Here is a 22,526-nt window from a genome sequence, read left to right on the forward strand (position 1 = left end):
CTAAAGGAAGTAACAAAAGTATCTGGATATGTCCAAACTAGTAATGTATATCAATTATTTAGAAAAATATAAAAATAGGGGTGGCTAGGTGGCATAGTGGATAAAGCACTAGCCTTGGAGTCAGGAGTACCTGGGTTCAAATCCGGTCTCAGACACTTAATAATTACCTAGCTGTGTGGCTTTGGGCAAGCCATATAACCGCATTTGCCTTGCAAAAACCTAAAAAAATGTCTGAAAATAAAAGTTCACGATTTAAGACTATTTTAAAATTTATTCATAGATAGCTTCATAATTTCCACTGAAAAAGGAAACATCAAAATAATGTTACAACAGATCAGTCATAAAAACTCCAGTTTTATTTCAATTATGTTAATGAATCACTAGTTGACCCTTAAGAAAGAGAATCATTCATTTCTTTTTCCTTTAATTCCCCTTTGCTCTCCAATGAAGCCTGACCTTGTCGATGTGTGTAATCCAATTACCCTTGAAGTTATGCTACTAGGAGTCTCATAGTTCTAGTAGAGGATTCCCACAGCCAATAGGCCAAAGGTCTTCATACTAAAATGAGACCAACTTCAAACCAGTGAAGACAGTAAGAACCTCAGCAGAATAGCATCTGCTTAGAGCAGTGGTCAAACTGTGGCAGCTTTAAATGACAAAATGGAAATAAATACAACAAGCAGATGTGCTAGCACTGTGTGGCTCACACAAACATTCGAATATCTTTTTCTTTGATTAGCAGGTGATATTGTTAAGAGGGTGAAGGTGGTACTCACATTCCTTCATTTTAATTCCTCCCTCTCCAAAGCCATAGCTAGCACCTTAGCTCAGGTCCTCATCATCATATAATGGCCTCCTATCTGGTTTCTTTACCTCAAGTCTCACCCTACACTAAGTCATCTCCTACAGAGCTGTGAAAATGATTTTGCTTGAGTGCAGATTTGACTATGCCACTTCCCTATTCAATAAACGTTAGTGCCTTTCCATTGTCTATAGGTTATAATAGAAACTCCATTTTTGGGGAGGGTGGGGGAGTTTTTAAAGCTCTTTATAACCTGGTCCCATTATATCTCACTCCCACTCCAGTACTCTGTGGTTTAGTCAAATTGACCTTTAAATTTTCTTTTTCATTTATTATTACTATGAATTTGGCAGCAATAACACAAAACATTTCTTATCTAAAGAATAGAAAACAAAGGATTGAAAATTATATAAAAATATTATATATAAATTTTTATGTATATTAAACTTAATATAGTAATTTCAACAATTATTATCCTTTCTGAATTTCATTCTATTATCTTCCATTTATTTTTCAAAATAAATTATATTCATTTTCAACATACATTTTAAAAAAAATTTAGTTCCAAATTATCTGCCTCCAATTCCTCCCCCAAACATTGAGAAAGCAAGCAATGTGATATCAATTATACATGTGAAATCATGTAGAATCTATTTCCATCTTAGTCATGTTGCCTACATTCTTCAAATAAAAGAAAAAAAGGAAAACACTATACTTCAGTCTACACTCAAGGTTCAACAGTTCTCTCTTTGGAGGTGGATAGCATTTTTTAACATGAGTCCAACAATTTGAATTGCTATAAATCATTGATGATCAGAGTAACTATTTTAACAGCTGATCAGTGTTACAGTACTGCTCTTACTGTGTACAATGGTTCCTGATTTTAATCACTTCATTTTGCATGAGTCTTCCCGGGTTTTTCTGAAACCATCCTGCTCATCATTTCTTATTAGAGCACAATTATATTCTATCACAATCATATACTACAACTTGTTTGATTATTTTCTCAATTGATGGGCATCCCCTTCAATTTCCAATTCTTTACCACCACTAAGAGAGTTTTCTTTCTTACCTGCTTTAATAATTGAACAGATGTTGCCTCAGTTAACCTAAGATCTGATAAAGACTTTAGCTAAAGACAAGATCCCCCATTGTATCCAGGGCCATCTCCAGATCCAAAAACACTGAAATTAGATGTCTCTACAGGAGAAAGTTAGGCTGGTGACTTTGACCAGCCCTCGCTCACTTAAATCCAATTCATATTCATTTCATGGCATCACTTCCCTGATGTCATGGTCTTCTTTGAGAATGATGGACAAAACCACAATCAACAACTTATTAAAAGTCTACTATGGAAAGGGGAAAGAAAGGGAAGGGAAGGGGGTTGATATAGGAGGGCAAATACACTGAAGGTGGCGGTATCCAGAAACAAAATACTCAGGAATATGGATAAAGTGAAAAAAGGGGAAAAATACAGAGGGAAGATAGAATGGAGGGCAATAAAGAGTTGGTAATTATAACTTTGATTGTGAATGGGATGAACTGTCCCCTCAAAACATGAGCAAATAGCAGAGTTCATTAAAAAATTAGAATCCTACAATATGCTACTTACAAGAAACTCATTTGAAGCAGAGAGATACATATAGAGTAAAGGTAAAAGGATGAAGCAAAATATATTTTGCTTCAGCTGAAGTGAAGAAAGCAGGGATAGCAATCCTTATCTCAGACAAAGGAGCTGCAAAAATAGACAGTGCTAAAAAATATAATGAAGGAAACTATATACTCCTAAAAGGTACCATAGAAAATAAAGTGATGGGGAGGGCTAGGTGGCACAGTGGATAAAGCACCGGCCCTGAGTTCAAATCCATCTCAGACACTTAATAATCACCTTGCTGTGTGGCCTTGGGCAAGCCACTTAACCCCATTTGCCTTGCAAAAACCTTAAAAAAAAACAAAAACAAAAAAAAAAAGAAAGTGATTTCAATACTGAATATTATGGACCCAATGGTATAGCATCCAAATTCTTAGAGAAGTGGGAAAAAGTTAAAGGAAAACATAGAAAAACTCTACCAGTGGGAGACCTCAACCTCCCACTCTCAGATTTAGATAAATCTAATCATAAAATAAATAAAAAGGGAATTAGGGAGGGAAAGAGATTGCTAAAAAACCTAGATATGATAGACTTATAGAGGAAATTGAATGGGGATACAAAGGAATATACTTTCTTTTCAGCAGAATATGGCACCTACACAAAAACTGACCATGTACTAGGGCAAAAAAGCCTAATGTTCAATTGTAGAAAGTCAGAAATAGTGAATACATCTGTCTCAGATCATAATACAATAAAAATCATATGTGATATTGGGACAGGGAGATACAGACCCAAAACTTATTGGAAACTAAATAACCTAATTTTAAAAAATGAGTGCATCAAACAACAAATTATAGAAAGAATTAATTATTTCATCCTAGAGAATGACAGTAATGAAACAAAGTACCAAAAGCTATGGGATTCACTCAAGGCAAATGTCAGGGGATATATTCTATTTTTAAATGCCGAAATGAATAAATTAGAGAAAGATAAAATCAACGAACTAAATATAGAACTCAAAAAAACTAGAGAAAGAACAAATTAAAAACCTGCAATTCATTACCAAATAAGAAATTCTAAAAAAGTAAAGGAGAAATTAATAAAATTGAAAGCAAGGAAAAAACTATTGAACTAATAAGTAAAACTAAGAATTGGTTTTATGAAAAAAAGCAATAGAATTGAGAAACAGAGCTCTGGTCAATTTGATTTAAAAAAAAGAAAGAAGAAAACCAAATTGCTAGTATATTAAATGAAAAAGGTGAACTCACCACCAATGAGGAGGAAATTAAAGTAAAAGTTCAGAATTATTTTGCCCAATTCTATGCCAATAAATTTGATAATCTAAGTGAAATGGACAAATTTTTACAAAAATATAAGTTGCCCAGGTTAGATGAAGAGGAAACTAAATATCTAAACAACCCTATCTCAGAAAAAGAAATTCAACAAGCCATTATTGAACTCCCTAAGAAAAATCTCCAGGGCTAGATGGATTCACAAGTGAATACTATCAAACATTTAAGGAATGATTAGTTCAAATTCTATAAAAACTCTTTGGAAAAATAGGAGAAGGTGGAACTCTGCCTCACTCTTTCTATGAAACCAATATGGTGCTGATACTTAAATCAGAAAGAGTTAAAACAGAGAAAGAAAATTACAGACCTATATCCCTGATGAATATAGATGCAAAAATCTTCAGATCTTAACAAACAATTACAAGCTATCACTAGGATAATACACTATAAGGAAATAAGATTTATCCCAGGAATGCAGGGTTGGTTCAATATTAGGAAAACTGTTAGAATAATTATTTATGTCAGTATTGGAAATCATGTGATTATATCGATACTGAAAAAGCTTTTGAAAAAATATAGCACCCATTCCTACTAAAAGATTGTAGGAACAAATAGATTGTTCCTTAGAATAATAAGAAGTATCCATCTGAAACCATCAAAGAAGCATTATATGCAATGGCTAGAGGCATTCCCAATAATAACAGGGGTGAAACAAGGATGCCCATTATCACCACTACTATTCAATATTGTATTAGAAATGTTAGCTTGAGCAATAAGAGAGGAAAAAGAAACTGAAGGAATTCGAATTGGGAAGGAAGAGACAAAACTCTCACTCTTTGGAGAATCCCAAAAAATCAACTAAAAAAACTACTAGAGCGGGGAAGAGCCAAGGGGCAGAGCTAAGATGGTGATAGGAGAAGAGCCTCTCTTAGGTGCTCTTACCATAATATTTCAAAAATCATAAAATTATCACTCTACCTAAATTTTTGAGATACAGAACCCACAGAGGGACCCAGTGAGGAAATTCTCCAGAACAAAGTAACCTGGAAAATAGTGGAAAGGCTCCACTCCACAGAGTTAGAGGGGCAGCTGATCAGAGAGAAGGAACTTCAGCCTACCGGGGCCCAGGTACAACCTGGAAGATCAGCAGGGGGACCTCTGCCAGAGAAAGTGCATCAAGCCCACTCCTTAGGGCACTCAGCTAGCAATGGAGCCCTCAGCCCAGATCCAGGAACCAGAAGCAGACAGAGCCAGTAAGCAGTAGCACTCAGACAACTGAGCCTTGAGTGCTCAGCCTACCAAAGGTAAGGGAGTGGAGAGAGACTTCTGAGATCTGTGCTCTGTACCTGGAACAGAACTTTGGGGCTCTGACCACATTCATATCCTGATCACAGTCTAGGACCCCAATAGAACAGCAGGGTCCCACCATCTCAGCCCCGAGGCAGAGGGCTGAGCTTGTGGTCATTCAGAGACCAGAAGGGAAGACAGAGAGTCTCACACACTGAGATCCTTGTGGGGGGGGGTGTCTCAATAATGTTCAAAAGCTCAGGAGGCACCACAAAACCAAGCACAGGCTGGGAAAATGAGTAGACATTGAAAAAAGAGGAACACCATTGAGAAATACATTGTCTATGATCCCAAGAAAGATCAAAATACTCAATCTGAAGTTGAGGAAGTATAAGCTTCTGCATCTAAAGATTCAAAGAAAAATGGAAATTAGGTTCAGTCTATGACAGAGCTCAAAAAAAGATTTTGAAAATAAAGGGAGATAAAAGAAAAATAGGAAAAGAACTGAGAGAAATGCAGGAAAAACATGAAAAAGAACTCAGCAGCTTAGTCAAGGAGATCCAAAAAAGTGCTGAATAAAATAACATGTTAAAAACCAACATAGGTTAATTGGATAAAACAGTTCAAAAAGTTGCTGAGGAGAAGAATGCTTTAAAAAGCAAAATTGGCCAAATGGAAAAGGATATAAGAAAGTTCTCTGAGGAAAACAATTCCTTCAGATGTAGAATGGAGCTAAAGGAAGCTGATGACTTTACAAGAAATCAAGACTAATACTTCAACACCAAAAGAATGAAAAATTAGAAGAAAATGTGAAACATCTCATTGAAAAAAATAACTGATCTGGACAACAGATTCAGGAAAGATAATTTAAAAATTATTGGGATACCTGAAAGTCATGATCAGGAAAAGAGCCTTGACCTCATTTTTAAAGAATTACTACAGGAAAATTGCTCAGATATCCTAAGAAGCTGAGGGCAAAATAGAAACTGAGAGAATCCACCAATCTCCCTGAGAAAGAGATCCCCCCCCAAAAAAAACAACCCCAGGGAATATTGTAGCTAAGTATCAGAACTCCCAAGTCAAAGAGAAAATATTACAAGCAGCCAGAAGGACACAATTCAAATATTGTGTTGCTGCAGTCAGGATCACACAGAACTTAGCAGCAACTACATTAAGGGCTCATAGGTCTTGGAATATAATATTCTAGAAGGCAAAAGAGCTCGGAATGCAACTGAGAATCAAATACCCAGAAAAACTGAATATCCCCTTCCTGGGGAAAAGATGGACTTTCAATGAACCAGGGGAATTTCAAGTGTTCCTGCTGAAACAACCAGAGATGAAAAGAAAGTTTTATCTTCAAATACAGGACTCAGGTGAAGCACAGAGAGTGGAAGAGAAGGGGAAAAAATATGAGGGACTTAATGATGATGAACTGCATGCATTCCTGCATAGAAAAATGATACTGATAATGCTCATATGAAACTTCTCACTTAATATAGCAGATAGAAGGAGTTTTATGGATGAAGCACAGGAGAGAGGTGAATTTGAAGATATAATATATTGTAAAAATGGAGCCAGTGGCTAAAAGGGAAATGTAATGGGACTAAGAGAAAGGAGAGGTGGAATAGGCTAAGATATTTCATAAAATAAGTTTTTTTAATATTGCAATGAACTATTGCAATCATATGAAGGGAGGAAGGTGAGGGGAATGAGGGAACATTTGCTCTCATCAGAGGTGGCTCAGAGAGGAAACATCATATATATTCAATGGGGTAAAGACATCTAGAATAAAAAGGAGAGAAGGGGGGATGTGAGTAATAGAGGGGAGGGTGGACCATGGGAGAGAGTGGTCAGAAATAACACATTTTCTTTTTTACTTCTTGCAAGGAGCTGAGATTGGATAACCTATCCAAGACCACAGGGCCAGGTGGTGGCTGGGCCTAAGGAGTGGTATGTGGGCTCAGGACCTCTTGGTCCCAGAGCCAGTGATCAGTCAGCTGCACCACTTAGCTACCCTACAGCACATTTCAGAAGAGGGACAGAGTGAAAGGAGAAAGAAAATATAGTATATAGTAGTGGGGAGGCATGAATGGAGAGAGTTTTGATCAGCAATGGCAACAGTGGAAAAATACAGAAGTAGCTTTTGTTATGGACTAATCATAAAGAATGTTATCTACCTGTAACAGAGCTGGTAGCATTGAAACACAGACTGAAGCACATTTTTTTAAATTTTTATTTTTTTTCCTCTTTCCTTTACTTTATTGCTCATGAGAATCCATATTTATGCGGGGAGGGGGTATTATGTTTACTCTTAAACAAGAATGTTTTAATAATATATAAAAAACCCACCATTTATACAAAAAATAAAAAATAAATACATCATAAAAATAAAATAAAATGAAAATAAGTAAATATCCTAGGCAACAACAACAAAAAAACCTACTAGAAATAATTAGCAAATTTAGGAAAGTCGCAGGATATAAAATAAACCCTCATAAATTCTCAACACTTCTATATATGACTAGCAAGATACAGCAAACAGCTAGAAAAAGAAATCCCATTCAATGTAACCTCAGATAATATGAAATAAATGGGAGTCTATCTGCCAAGACAGACTCAAAAACTTTTTGAAAACAATTACAAAACACTTCTCACACAAATAAAATCAGATTTAAATAACTAGGAAAGCAACAACTGCCAAAGGATAGGTCGAGCTAATATAATAAAAATGAAAATTCTACCAAAACTAAACTACCTGTTTAGTGCCCTACCAATCAAAATTCGAAAAAATTACTTTAATCACATAGAAAATTGTGTAAGTAAATTCATAGGGAGAAATAAAGTCAAGAATTTTCAGGGATTCAATGAAAAAAAGTGCAAAAGAAGGTGGCTTACCCCTACCTGATCTAAAATTATATTATAAAGCATCAATCATCAAAACTGTCTGGTATTGACTAAGAAATAGAGTGGTGGACCGGTGGAATAGACTATGTGCAATAGCAGGAAATGATTATAGTAATCTGTTGTTTGATAAACCCAAAGAGGCCAACTACTAGGATAAAAACTCTCTCTTTGATAAAAACTGCTGGGAAAATTGGAAGTTGGGATGGAAGGAACTTAGATTAGACCAACACCTCACACCCTATATACCAAGATAAGATCAAAATTGATACAGGATTTAGACATAAAAAACAATATTATAAGCGAACTATAATTTCAAGGACTAGTTTATCTGTCAAATCTATGGAAAGGGCAGCATTTTATGACTAAGGAAGAGATGGAGAACATCACTAAAAACAAACTAGATGATTTTGATTACATTAAATTAAAAAGCTTTTGCACAGACAAGACCACTGTAATCAAGATCAAAAGAAATGTAGTAAACTGGGAAACAACCATTACAACTAATGTTTCTGACAAAGGACTCATTTCTAAAATATACAGAAAACTGAGTCAAATTTTCAAAAAATAAGCCATTCAGCTATTGACAAATGCTCAAAGGATATGCAAAGGCAATTTACAGAGGAGAAAATCAAAAAGATTCAGTCACATGAAAAATTGCTCTAAATTAAAACTTATTAGAGAAATGCAAATTAAAGCACCTCTGAGATACCACTTCACACCTCTCAGACTGGCCAATATGACTAGAAAAGACAATGATCAATGTTAGAAGGCATGTAGGAAGTCTAGGACACCAATACCCTATTGGTGGAACTGTGATCTCATCCAACCTTTCTGGAGAGCAGTTTGGAATTACACCCAAAGGGCAACAAAAATGTGCATACCTTTTGATCCAGCAATACCACTACTGGGTCTAAACCCTGAAGAGATGATAAAGAAGAGGAAAAACATCACTTGTACAAAAATATTCATAGCATCCCTGTTTGTGGTGGCAAAGAATTGGAAATTAAGTGAAAGTCCTTTAATTGGGGAATGGCTTAACAAACTTGTATAGGTATGTCATGGAACACTATTGTTCTATTAGAAACCTGGAGGGATGGAAATTCAGGGAAGGTTGGAGGGATTTGCATGGACTGAGCTGAGTGAGATGAGCAGAACCAGAAAAATATTGCACACCATAACAGCAACATAGGGGTGATGATCAACCTTGATAGACTTGCTCATTCCATCAGTGCAACAATCAGAGACAATTTTGGGCTATCTGCAATGGAGAATACCATCTGTAATACAGAGAGAGAATTGTAGAGTTTGGCCATAGACTATTACCTTTAATTTAGAAAAAAAACTTTTCTCTTTTTACATAATTTTGCTATCTCATACTTTATTTTTTCTTCCTTAAGGATATGATTTCTCTCTCACTACACTCAACTTAGATCACTGTAGACCATGTAAACAATTTAGAGACTAACAGACTGTCTTCTGTGGGGGTGGGGAGAGGGAAGCAAGATTAAGGGAAAAATTGTAAAACAAAATAAATAAAATTTTTCTTAAAAAAAAAAGCCTACTATTTGTCTGGCATTAAAAAACCCCACTCCCAGGGGCAGCTAGGTGACGTAGTGGATAAAGCAACGGACTTGGAGTCAGGAGTACCTGGGTTCAAATCTGGTCTCAGACACTTAATAATTACCTAGCTGTGTGGCCTTGGGCAAGCCACTTAACCCCATTTGCCTTGCAAAAACCTAAAAAAAATACCCACTCCCAATTAAACTATCAAGGACCCCCAATAAATCTAATGTAACACATAAACTCCATAAGGTAACACTTTTCATAATTTGGTTTCTAACTATCTTTCCAGGCTTATTTTATACTACTTTCCTTCATGAAATCGATATTATGCCAAAATGGACAATTAGATATTTTCTGCATATCACATATCAGTTCCCTGAATTTATTCATCCTCACAGTTATTTCCTTAAATTTGCAAAATTCTCTTTTTTCCTCTGGGAATTATTTTACTTCCTTAATATTTAGCTCTGGAGAATTAATGACTAAATAAGGGATAGAAAAAAATGCAAAAAATATAAAATGGACAATACTGATAACAGAAAATTAAATTGTTTTTGAACAAACAAAATTAAATATAGCTGAACTTGTAATTGAAATCCAATCTTTGTGGCAAAATTCTCTGATAAATGTCTTAGTATTTCCAAAATATATGGGAAACAAATTTAAATAGTCATAAGATCTTTTCACTCAATATTGAAATCATCGAAGAATACAAGCAGGAAGTTTTCAAAAACTTATATAAAAATGCTTCATAAATTTTTTATAATTAGAGAATTGGAAATTAAAACAACACTGAAATTCCAAATCTCATCCATCAGATTGGTGAAATTAAACTAAGAAAAATGACAAATGTTGGTGAAATTACAGAAAAAGGTATATAAATGCATTATTAATAATGTTTGTCCTTCATTCTCAAAGAAGACCATGACAACAGGGAGGTGATGTCATGACAAGTACATGAATTGGATTTGAGTAAGGAGGTGCTGTGCTAAGTCACTGGCCTCACTTTCTCCTCTAAAGTTATCTGGGTACATTGGCCAGAAACGAATCAGCACAACTGGCGATGGCTCTGCATTTGAGGCAATCAGGGTTAAGTGACTTGACTAAAGTTACACAGTTAGCATGAGTCAAGTGCTTGAGGCTGGATTTGAACTTTTGTCCTTCTGGCTCCAAGGCCAGTGCTCTATCCACTGTACCACCTATTTGCCCCAATGTATTGCTGGAGTTATGAATTGAATTAGCAATCAGGAATTCTGGAAAGCAATTCAGAACAACCCAGAAAATTATCAAACTGCACATCCTTTGACTCAGGCAATATCATTACTACTCCTATACAATAAAGAAATCCAAGAGGGGTAGAGCACATGTACAAAAATGTTTACAGTATTTGTAGTAGCAAAGAGAAACCAAAAACCAAAAACAAAAACAAAAAACCCCAGCCTATATAAGAAAGAGAACAATGAAAGAGGGGAAAATGCAAATTAATAGAAATGTTTATATCAGTTCTTTTAAATAGTAGCAAAGAATAGGAAATCCAAGAAGCACCTGTAAAACTAGAGAATAGAAAATAATGAAATATCAACATATTGAAATACTATTTTGTCATAATACACTATGAAAGAGATGACTTCAATAAAACCTATTAAGATGTTCAGGAACTGATGTGAAATTAAATTAATAGAACAAGAATAATTTATTCAAAAAACAACACTGTAGAAATAGAACTTTGTATGATTTAAGAAATCTAATCAATGCAATGGCCAAAGATAATTGTAGAGGATCTATTCCTTGACAGAGAGATTATGGATTCAGATGCAAGATGAGACATAAATTTTTAAGAAATGATTAATGTTTTTATCGACTATGAAAATTTGTTACAGGGAGCAACTTGTTTTCTGCCTTCTCAGATTTTCCCCCTTTCTAAAATCAATCCAAGCTATTCATAAATGTCTAATAAGTTCGAGGGAAAAGGTAGCCTTGTTCTTTCTCATTTGCCACCCAAAACTGGAAATAAAAACTGCAGAAATGTTGCTGAAACTGCATAATAACGGAAGACAGACCAGTGAAATCACAGATCTGAGGGAAAATGAATGCAAAATTATTCATTTAACCTTAAAGTTTCAAATTCTCTTTGATTTACAAATCCTGCAATCAAAATGGTTTAAATTTATTTCAAGGGTCAATGCAAATGTAGATGTTTATATATTAGAATAAGATTTTTTCCAGGTAAAGAACTCTCCGTATATCAACTTGTCAATAATCTACACAATCAGGAGTTAGAGTGCCTTGAGATTTTAGGTGACTTAAGAAAGGTCACCTAGACAGTATCTATCAAAAATAGCACTTAAAAACCAAGGTCTTCATGACTTCAAGGACAGCCCTCTTTGTACTGTATAATATTACCTCTCATGATTTATGCTACTCAATGTAAATTCAAGAAAGCATTTTAAAATACTCTCAGGGAGAACCCTGAGGGTAAAACATCTACTTTTGAAATAAAGGGACAATGCACTTGTTAAATGTATCGTCTTTGAAAATAAGGTGCAACATTTTATACACACACACACACACACACACACACACACACACATTGTTTTAAGACGCATTTGCATTAAGGAGCCATGACTCTATACTAAGTTTGGTCTTAGGTCATGAATACTGGAAAGTTCATGAAACTAGGGGTGGAAGTGTCCTGAGAAGGCACAGGTTGAACTAGAGTTTAATTCACTATTTTTCAGATGAAAAACTGAGCCCCAGAAGTGTTGAGTGACTTGTTTATGATCTTACCAGGAGTATAAGAAGCCACATCTGATGTCAGTTATTCTTATGCCAGAACTATTGCTCTTTCCAGTGTACCACTAAGAAAGTACCATGAACATGCTTTTTTTTAAAGTACAGTGTATTATAATTGTTCTTCTATCTTCTCAAAGATATACAGTCTATCTTGAAAACAGAAATTATCTTGTTTCTTATATAAGAAACATACCATTAACTAGTATAAACTTTAAATAAGAAAGTATATAAAGATTATTAAATATTTATTTTAAACAAATTGAATTGTTTTGTATAAACAAAGAAAATTTCACATAGTCCTTTCATAGAAGACTTGTAATTAATTGTTAAAATGGCATAGAACCAGTCTCAAAGTCAGGAACATATGGGCTCAAATTCTGCCTCTAAAACTGGCTACATGATCTAAATCACTTAATCTTTCAATACCTGAGGTCCTCTTCTAAGACTTGGAACAGTAATTGAAAAACAGTGGTATAGTGAGATTCTTCAGCAGAAACTCCTTATGTGGAGGATAACAAAGCTCTCGAATTTTTTAATGCAATTTTCATACTTACAATAACGTAAATATTGCTATGGAGAAACAAACGGGTATCAGGGACAATACTGCATAGAAAAAGTTAATATTTGTATTCATATAAACCTTTACACATATCCATACATGCACACATATGCATATATGTATATATGTGTGTGTATGTACAGTTATATACTGTTCATGACTTATATAAGCCTGGTTGCTAGCATAAATTCCCTATAAAAGAATAGCCATGTCAGTCACATGTAGTACAATAGTCAAAGGACCTTGTTTTCCTCTGTTTTCAAGATATGGAATTTCCATTTTCCTCAGGCCTATTGTTACCCGGGGCTACCACTTTAACCCAATCTACTTCTTCACTATTCCTAGAACTAGTCGAGGATGGGTTGTTCAATAGGTTCTTCTTCTAAGAGAAGAGGAGAGGGCAAATCACTAGATTATTTTCTCTTCCCATTCCAGACCAATCTCTTTTCAAGGTTCAATTCATTTAACTTATTCTGGTATCTTAAGGCATAATTCCCAGACTCCATTCTTTATTACCATATCTGCTTAAGACTTTATTTCTCTTCATTGTATATCTCTGCCCACAATGAAATGTCCATGATAGCCTGAATCTGTTTTTCCTTCATAAATATAGACAATTTTTTTAATCTTTTTAATAATTAGTGTCTTCATGCCGCTTTGCTCAATACATCCAAACAAAAAAAAAAAGGGAAGGGTGATCTCATTGCAGGGATAGGCAAGGGAGGAACAGTAAGACTGCAATGCACCAGAAGTGTTGGCAGTAGAATCATAGCATCCAAAGGCAGGCCAATATATGTGGCCTGAAAAATAAAGGAGATGACTGGAGACCCAGGTCAGGATTAAAAAGGGCCCTCAAATATATAAACAAAAGCAAAATGTATCACCTTTACAATTCTTTACCCTATCTCCATATTCTGAATCCTCCCCTTTCTCCTAGCACCTACCCTACTAAGTCCCTACCCTAGGCTTTGCACAGTGGTCTGGCCTATAGTGGACACTTAATAAATGTTTATTGAATGACTAGATTTCAATATAATTAATTTCCTTTGTAGTCCTATGCATTTTATGTTTTAATTTTTAAAAAACATTCTAAGAAGTAGATCTGAGGCTTCAACAATCTGCCAAAGGGGTCATTGAAACAAAAAGTTAAGAATTCCGGTTGTGTAGATAATCTCTTGGTTAATAAATCCAATGACATTTTCTCAGTTCTCATCCATCTGGAATTCTCTGAAACATGTGATGTTATAGACTAGATCCTTACCTCCTGGATACTCTTTGATTCAAATATTATTGTGACATAGAACTGGCATGCTTCTCTTCCTACCTATCTTAACTGGTCCATCTCAATTTCTTTTGTTGAATTGTGATTCGTCATGTTCTCCTGTGGTGTTACTCCAGGGCTCTATCCTGGACTCTCTTTTCTCTATACCCTATTTCTTTTACTAGTACTCTCAGCTTCCACTGAGTTAAATTTCTTTTTGCAGATATCTATGTATTCAATGCTCATGTCTCTCAGACTCTAGTCCTACATCTAAATGAATGGTATAGCTCCAGGGGGATGTCTCCTAGGCCCCTTAATTCCATTTTCCTCCTAACTTCTCTATTATTGTCAAGAGAAACATCATTCTTCCAGGCATTGCAGGTTTATAATCTCATTCATCTCACTTTTCCGCATAGTCTATTAAGAAATTTCACCAATTCACTTCCTGCCCACCTTTTCAACATAAGTGGAACATCTCTACTCATACCACAACTATCTAAATAAAGGTCTGCATTAATGCTGGTCTGGACTATTGCAATAGTTTCCTACTTTATCTCCCTACATGCTGTCTTTCCCTTCTGTTCAAAATCAAACATCTTAAAAGTACATATCACTTCCTTGCTCAAGAAGTTCAAGAAGTCCCCAATTTCTTTTTTGAGTAAAATGCAAACCCTCCTGATTGACATATAAAAGACCTGTACAATATGCTACCAGACAATCTTTCCAGGCTGATTATAAATTCCTCCCCATTATAGATTCTATACAACAAATAAGTTGGCATACTTGCTATTTTCTATATTTAACATTCTATATCTTATTTCCATGGATTTACAGAAGCTATTCTCCATGCCTTGGAATGCTGTACAAACTCAATCCATAGCTACTTTAGGGATTATGATCCTCCCATCACTGTATGTTAATATTTTAATTATTCTGTTTGTACTCCCTCCCCAAAGTAGAACATGGACTGTCTCATTTTTGGATCCCTAAGACATAGTACATGCTTAATAAATACCTGCTGATTAACTGAGAAGCCATCAAAAAGGTGTACCCATCCCACCTATTCTCTCACCTTCCAATCCATCTTTATGCTGTTTCGATTCAATTAATTCAATAAACAGTTATTAAGTGACTACTACATGCCATTATCATACATCTCTAATAAAGATATATAACACATAAAAAGAATATGTGTTATGTTCAATCAGTTAGATTGTAATATATTGACAATTTACTGATAATTTATCATTCAATATTTTGAAATGTTCAATAGATTAAATGTCCAAAATATCCTATCTTCAAAATGGAATATTGTAAAAGAAAATATCCTCACTCAAACTGAAATTAAGGCCATCAAACATGAAAGAGTAAAAATCTTGAAATTTGGTCAAATGACAAATGAAGAGACTATATCCTAGAAACATACTTGTTCACTGAATTAATTTCTACCAAAAATATAGTACTACTGATTGAACCATAATTTAAGTCTTAGGGTTTTGGTTTTGGTTTTTTTGGGGGGGTTGGTTTTTTTGCAAGGCAATGGGGTTAAGTGGTTTGTCCAAAGCTACACAGCTAGAAAATTATAAAGTGTCTGAGGCTGGACCTGAACTCAGGTACTCCTGACTCCAGGGCCAGTGCTTTATCCACTGCGCCACCTAGCCACCCCCATAATTAAGTCTTTAAAAAGAGGGAGAGAATAATTTTTAAGTTGGTGTCTTTTTAGTATGTTTCAGGTGATATAAAATTCAGGGAGAATAAAGAAATTAAGATGGCACTAAAGCCAAAAAAATTATGTTTTCAAAAAACCTTTTTTGTAATCTAGATACCTGAGATAATGCTTTTCTTCTTCTCAAAATTCCAAGCATGTGTAAGATATAATAAAGGAGAAGCGAGGAAATAACAAATTTTGTTGTTTATACTAAGAAGAACCAGATAGAAAAAGAAATCAATGTAGAGGTATAAAAATGTAAAATCTTATCATAATGAACTTCATGGGGACAATTACAATTCTTTCATTGACTAGAACATTAAATCACATATTATTTGAAGTAAATAGGGCAGCATATAGCTAAAGCACTTAAGTATTTCATTATTTCTGATATAAAACAATGACATTAAAATAGAATAACATTCCTAAAAGACCAACCTGTTGTTCATATCTTTTCTTGATATCTTCTAACTGCCAGAAAAACTCTTTAGATTGTTTCTCACGAAGAGATTTGGATCTAGATAGATCTGCCTCCACTTTTTCCATCTAGAAGTTAAGAAGAGAGTGTTACTTTAAAAAAAAAAACAAAATGTTTGCCACTGGAACAATAAGGAAATCTTATTTGAAAAGAAAATGTCTATTATCAAGAAATGTAAAAAAAACCCTATTAATTTACTTATTCATATGTAGAGACATATACACATTCTGTAATTTCTAGGCATATGTACAATACCAAAAAAATCACATATATATCATTCTTCCCCCCTTCCTCATATCCTTCTAATTCTCATAACTTCCCATTGCCAACCTTTAATACTAATGCTTTACCTTTATTTTCTAAGAAGGAAACAATTGAAATATTTTGTCAGAGCAAAAGGATAAAACCAATCAAGAGTGTTTTTGATCATCTATAACTTGATGGATACTCTATACGCTAAGGTTTACAAGTTTTCTACAACTATCAACAGCACTACAATCTTTCAGTATCTAGAAATTTTATCTGGATCACTGCTACGTGATTTAAAATGGCAATCGGCAATTCAATGAGTATTCTCTAAAATATTAAAATGTTAATATTCTATGCTAAATCTGCCCTCATTATGTATTAAAATACATAATAAACAATAAAATTATTTCAGTACCTCCCTTTTCAGAAAAAAATTTAAGGAGTATATTATATCATCTTTATGTCCCACTATCAATAAAATCTATAAGATTCTATTTAAAACTTTAATTTTGGATCTAAGATTGATTCTTTAATGACAACCAAATTCAGTTCTTAGATACTGAGAGTAGTAAAATACAAAAGTTTATGAACTTAACAATAAGCAAATAAGCAATAAGCAAATAAAAAATAGAATAAATTGAGGAATTTCTAGATCTAATTTAACTGAAATTTTAAATTTGAGCAAATGAAAATCAGTAGATATTGGATTACTGATTTTCTTCCAAGACTAAAATACATCTATGATATTATTGATTTGGATTTTTTCCAGCAATGCAGATTTCTAACCTTTTCTGTCTATCCATGCTATATTACTATATTATTGACTTATTATTTACTTCCTTCCTTATTTCCTTATATTACTCTAAGTTTACCAGGTCTCCTCTAAGTTTGCCAAGGTTCAGAATAGGACTTTAATAGTAAATTTTAGATAGTTTAGAACAGAGTTTCCTAACTTGAAACTATGAAATTTTTGCTTTTAAAAAAATTGAAAACTAAATTTTAATAAAATCAGTTTTCTTCATAACCCTATGCATTTCTTTTGTGCAATAAAAATATTACTTTTTTATCAGTTCACAACACTGACAAGTATTCAAGATATAAAAAGGCTAAGAAAAAAATAATTATTTGAACACTTAGACAATGTGCAATGAAACAACAAATGCAATGAAATTCTATGAATTCATCTGACAAAAACATTAACTTTTTAAAAATTCATAGTTTTGCCAAGTTATTTGTATTTGCAAATACATTTTACATAAACTGAAGTGAAAGTTTTTGTGTCCTATAAATTCTCAAATTCCTAGCACTCGTTATCCAGTAATGCTTATCAAATATTTGTTTATAAAACTAAATCACTTCTTCTTATAGTTAAGTTAAAACCAGAAATACAACTTATATGTGTTTTCAGTTCTTCTGGTAAGTGGGGTAGCAAAATAAAAATTCCCTAAATGAGCTATATGGCCATAGCTCACTTCTATATTGATGACTGCTGGCTTTCATAGCACTATGCTTAGATTCTTATAACAATCTCCAAGTTTTCTCACCCTACAAATGCCTATATATTATTGTATTAAATTTCCTTTTATAATGCCATTTATTACTAGTTTTAAAAATCATCAGTAGCTATTTAGGATAGGATAAAATTCAAATTTCTCAACCTGATGATCAAAGCTCTTGAAAAATTGTTCCCAATATAAAATTCACAATTTTTCTATCTTCTCAATATTTCACAAAACAAAACCTAGAGACAAAATTCTAAATCTAGGTCTTTGTTCCCACATTCAAAAAACTCTGGATTCTTGTTTTCAAAACTCCTATGGCATTTGTTTTCCATATTGCTGCATAATATCATAAAATAAAAATTCTATTGCTGCTTAACAAGATGTGACCTGAATATTTCTTCAAACATATTGTAAGTTTCTAGAGAGTAAGGATGCTCTATATATCTTTTGCATTTCCTTATATTTCAATAAATGATAATTCAGTAAATATTAATGAATTAATAAATTTATAAGTGAATCAATGCTTGACTAAACAGAAAAATGTTTTGTTCTATAATTTTAAATCCAGATCTTCATGTGTAAAATTTTTAAATCAGTCTTTTAATTTAGAAAAGAATGAAAAAAAAAAGGTTGTAATGTTCAAACATAAAAAGAGGAAAAAGTCATTTTAAACATTCAAAGTAATTCTAAAGATAAGTTTGTCCTCTTTATTCAAAATAAGTAAATCAAACATTCTTTTAGAAATATCTATAGTATCTATACAGTAAGGAAAGGTAAAAGTAAATTATAAATATCATTATAAGGAAATAAAGTATAGAAATTCATTTAAATGCTAATTATACTGACGGAAAAAATCAGTCCCCACTCCATTCTCACTCCCTAATTCCACAAAATCCAGAAAATAATTCTGAAATGGTTAGAGTTTCTAAAAAAAAAGTATATGATACTCTGTTGCCATAGGTACCAAAGACTCTAGGTCATTTAGTCAGTAGATCATTCTATATTCCATTTAACTTCAAGCATAAAAGAATGTTTCCCTTAATATCATGTTATCTTCAACAAAACATAAAAATAAAGTTAAAGTACCATTTAACACAAAGTTATGTACTTCTGTAGACAAGAACATTTAAGTTTAAACAAAAAATAATGACAGAAGAGAGGGATATTATTACTTTTATATGATTATGATAAAAGTTTTTTAGTGAGCATGGTTAAAATAAATTCATTTTCATAACTTTATCACTAAAATGAGTTTAATGTTGTAGGGCTCTATAAATCCTGTACAACACAATCTAAGGATAAGATGAATTAGAGGTTGATAAAAGTTAAAAATTCTTTTTATTTGATTTATCTACAAAATGAAGTTTTTTGAATTCTGATATAATATTAAAAATTAATAAGCTTCATCATGTATCAATAATAATTATGGCAATAAATGATATCAATATTTATTCATAATCATTTCAATAATTAATGATTTTATTACATTTATAATAGCATTCTTATAAAATAGATTTGAAAAATAATTATCACACTGAGGTAATTCCAGGGAAATGGCAGGGAAAAACCCTATCTCTAACTGAGAACTCTTTCATCAACTCAAAACTTTTTAAATAAAGCTAGGAAAGAAAAGGAAACAGAGGGGTAAAAGAAAAAAGAGAAACTAGAAGAGATAAAGAAAAAAATGAATAATCAAAAAGAGGCCTGAACCTTCAAGAGCAAAAATACTTGTGGGGTAAAAGATATTGAGAACAAGTTCTTAAAGAATGGAATCATAGTGAATAGCAAGAGCTACCTGCTCCTGATATTAAAAAAAAAGCAAAGAACAAATTCAAAATATACCAAATGGCTTAGGTTTTATTTTTTTAATTAGAAATATTTATAACAATTGAATTTAAAGGTTTTTAAATGCAAAAACGAGAGGAAAATCTTAATAAAGAGTAATATCATGGAAAGACTGACAGATAATACAAAAAAATACAATGAATATTTACAAAAATATGTGAAATGGTGAGAAATATAAAATTTAAGCAAACTTTTCCAAAGAACAAAACCTAAACAAGACCAAGACATAAGTAAAATTCCAACGGGAGAAAAAATAAATATCTAGATTAAGATTTGTAACTGAATTCTAACAAGCATTTAAAGAAAAATTAACTTCAGTATTATATAATGGATTTGCAAAAACCAAACGTTTTGTGCAAGACATAATATAGGAGATACACAAACCAGGAATAAAAGGAATAGAAATATTAAAAAACATTTTCCAATTAGAATAAGGATTAAACCATTGTTACCACAATTATTTGACATAGTTTGAGAAATCATACAAAATTATTGTAAAACAAAGAAAATTAATTGAATGATTAAGACTATGAAGAGAGAAGTTATCAATATTTGTAGATGAGAACAGATTATAGAGATTTAAGAAAAATTAACTGCAATAATAACTTCAGCAAATTAGCAAGATACAAAGTAATTATTGTTAAATATTATCAAAGATTATTGTTTTGTAGTATAGTTTGAATAATTCATTCCCACCTTTCAGATTAGGAAAACAAATCTCAGAAGACATAGAATATAGTGTTTGACAAATCCAAGGATAAAAATATTATGATGAAGACATCCTAACCAAAAGCAGCAATAGAAAAAAGTTGAAAAACTAAAAAATAACTTGAAAGGAATAAAATTTACAATAACATATTATGCCACAAAACAAAGTACAAATGGATCCATGTCCTAAATAAAAAACTAAACAAGAGATAGAAAACATCATATAAGAAAGTTAATTTTGAAAAAAAATTATGCATTAGCCAACAACAATTTAGTTAGAGATGGAACTAATGCGGTTTAGAAGAAAAATTAAAAAAAAAAACTTTTGTCACAAAAATCTCTGATAAAGATATGATTTTTAAGTATATAGGGAACTGAGGGAAAAAAATAAAAAAACAAGAGCTTTTTCCCAAAACGATATATGTTTATAGGCAATTTTCAAAGGAAGAAATATAAGCTATCTAATAGCAATTATTTAAAAATGAGATTTTTGCTACATATTTACCAGACTGACAATAATGACAAAAGATGAAAGGGTAAAGATTGATGGCATTGTGGGAGAACATGTATATTAGTGCATATGCAAAAAAGTCACTAAATTCAAATATCTTTTTGTTCATGAATACCACAACAAAGTATACAGCCAAGAAAGAAATCCAAAACACAAGAACAAAAACCATATAACAAAAATATTTGTGGCAGTAACTAAAGTAGCTACCTAATAGTTGGAGAATGGTTGAATGAAATGTTATAGATGAATGTAATGGGATTTTATTCTGACATAAGAATGCAATGGAATTTTATTCTGACATTAAAAAATAACAAATTTAGTTCTAAAATATTGCCTAGATTCAGCAAATAAAAAGAAAAAAGAAGTATAAATTTATGCTAAAAGTTACAAATAATATTACAAATTCAGAGAAACTTCAAAGATTTGTAGGAAGTGATGAAAAGTAAAGTTAAAATTATCAGAAGAAAAACTTAGAACAGGGGAAAAAGAAAATCTTTGAAAGATTGCAGAACTCTGATCAATTCAATAATTAATCATGAATTCAAAGGATTAATGATGAAAGTTGTCTTCTATCTCCTGGCAAAGAAGTGAAGGACAGGAGAAGCAAAATGATGCATTTTCTTAAATATGCAGTTAGTTTTTGTTGATAGTGGTGGTTTTTGACTGCTTTTATTTGTTAAAGAGAGGATTTCAATTTGCAAGTTGAGGAAAAGATAGCAGATAGTGATAAGAAATTCAAATAGAGGAAAGAAAAATGAATGACAATTAAAGAATTAAAAAAGAAAAAATTCAGAAGGGAAAATGAACTGGGCAATTTGGACCATGTGAAAATTAATAAACATGATTAGGCAATCAAATGTAAAGGAAATTCAATTTCATTATACATAAATGCCTCCATTTTGCTATTAATGAATAGAATGAAGTATTCAGTTTTTAAATCATAAAAAAAAACACAGAGGTGACTCAAACATATAATATCTGGGATCTCTGATACTTTCCATATAGAAACAAAATATATTCAAAGAAAAAAGCATTTATTAAGTCCCTACTATGAGTCAGGCACTGTCCTAAGTGCTTTACATATACTGTCTTATTTAATCCTCACTACAACTTTAGAAAAAAAGATGCCATTACCTCTAAGTTAGAATTGAGGAAACTAAGGCAGAGGGATGTGTCTTGCCCAAGGTCACATAATTACTAAGTAGCTGAAGTTGGATTTGAATTCAGGTCTTCCTTAATAAGTCTGTATTTACTGTGCCACACTCAAAAGATGAAAAAACAAGTTGGAAAAAAGCCTGATGTCTCTAAAGGCAAAGCAATTAAGGTATCACTAAACCTATAAAACTAGAGGCAAAGAATTTTTACATTTCAGTATACACAGAGCACCAATGAAATGAAACTAGAAAAAGAATCAAAGGGGCAGTTAGGTGGCACAGTGAATAGAGCAACAGCCCTGGAGTCAGGAGGACTTAA

The 22,526-nt window shown here is 32.7% G+C and overlaps 1 protein-coding gene across 8 annotated transcripts in view; it reads right to left on the bottom strand.

Annotated features, from left to right (window-relative positions):
* Positions 1-22,526, bottom strand: part of CEP112 (centrosomal protein 112) — a 644,230-nt gene that overhangs the window by 394,925 nt on the left and 226,779 nt on the right. For all 8 annotated transcript variants that reach the window (XM_074224744.1, XM_074224743.1, XM_074224738.1 and 5 more), the window contains one exon: positions 16,199-16,306. In XM_074224744.1, coding sequence (XP_074080845.1) covers positions 16,199-16,306 — 108 coding nt within the window. The remainder of the gene's footprint in view (positions 1-16,198; positions 16,307-22,526) is intronic.

This window comes from Macrotis lagotis, chromosome 2 (genome assembly GCF_037893015.1).
Source record: "Macrotis lagotis isolate mMagLag1 chromosome 2, bilby.v1.9.chrom.fasta, whole genome shotgun sequence".
Taxonomy (NCBI): Eukaryota; Metazoa; Chordata; class Mammalia; order Peramelemorphia; family Peramelidae; genus Macrotis; species Macrotis lagotis.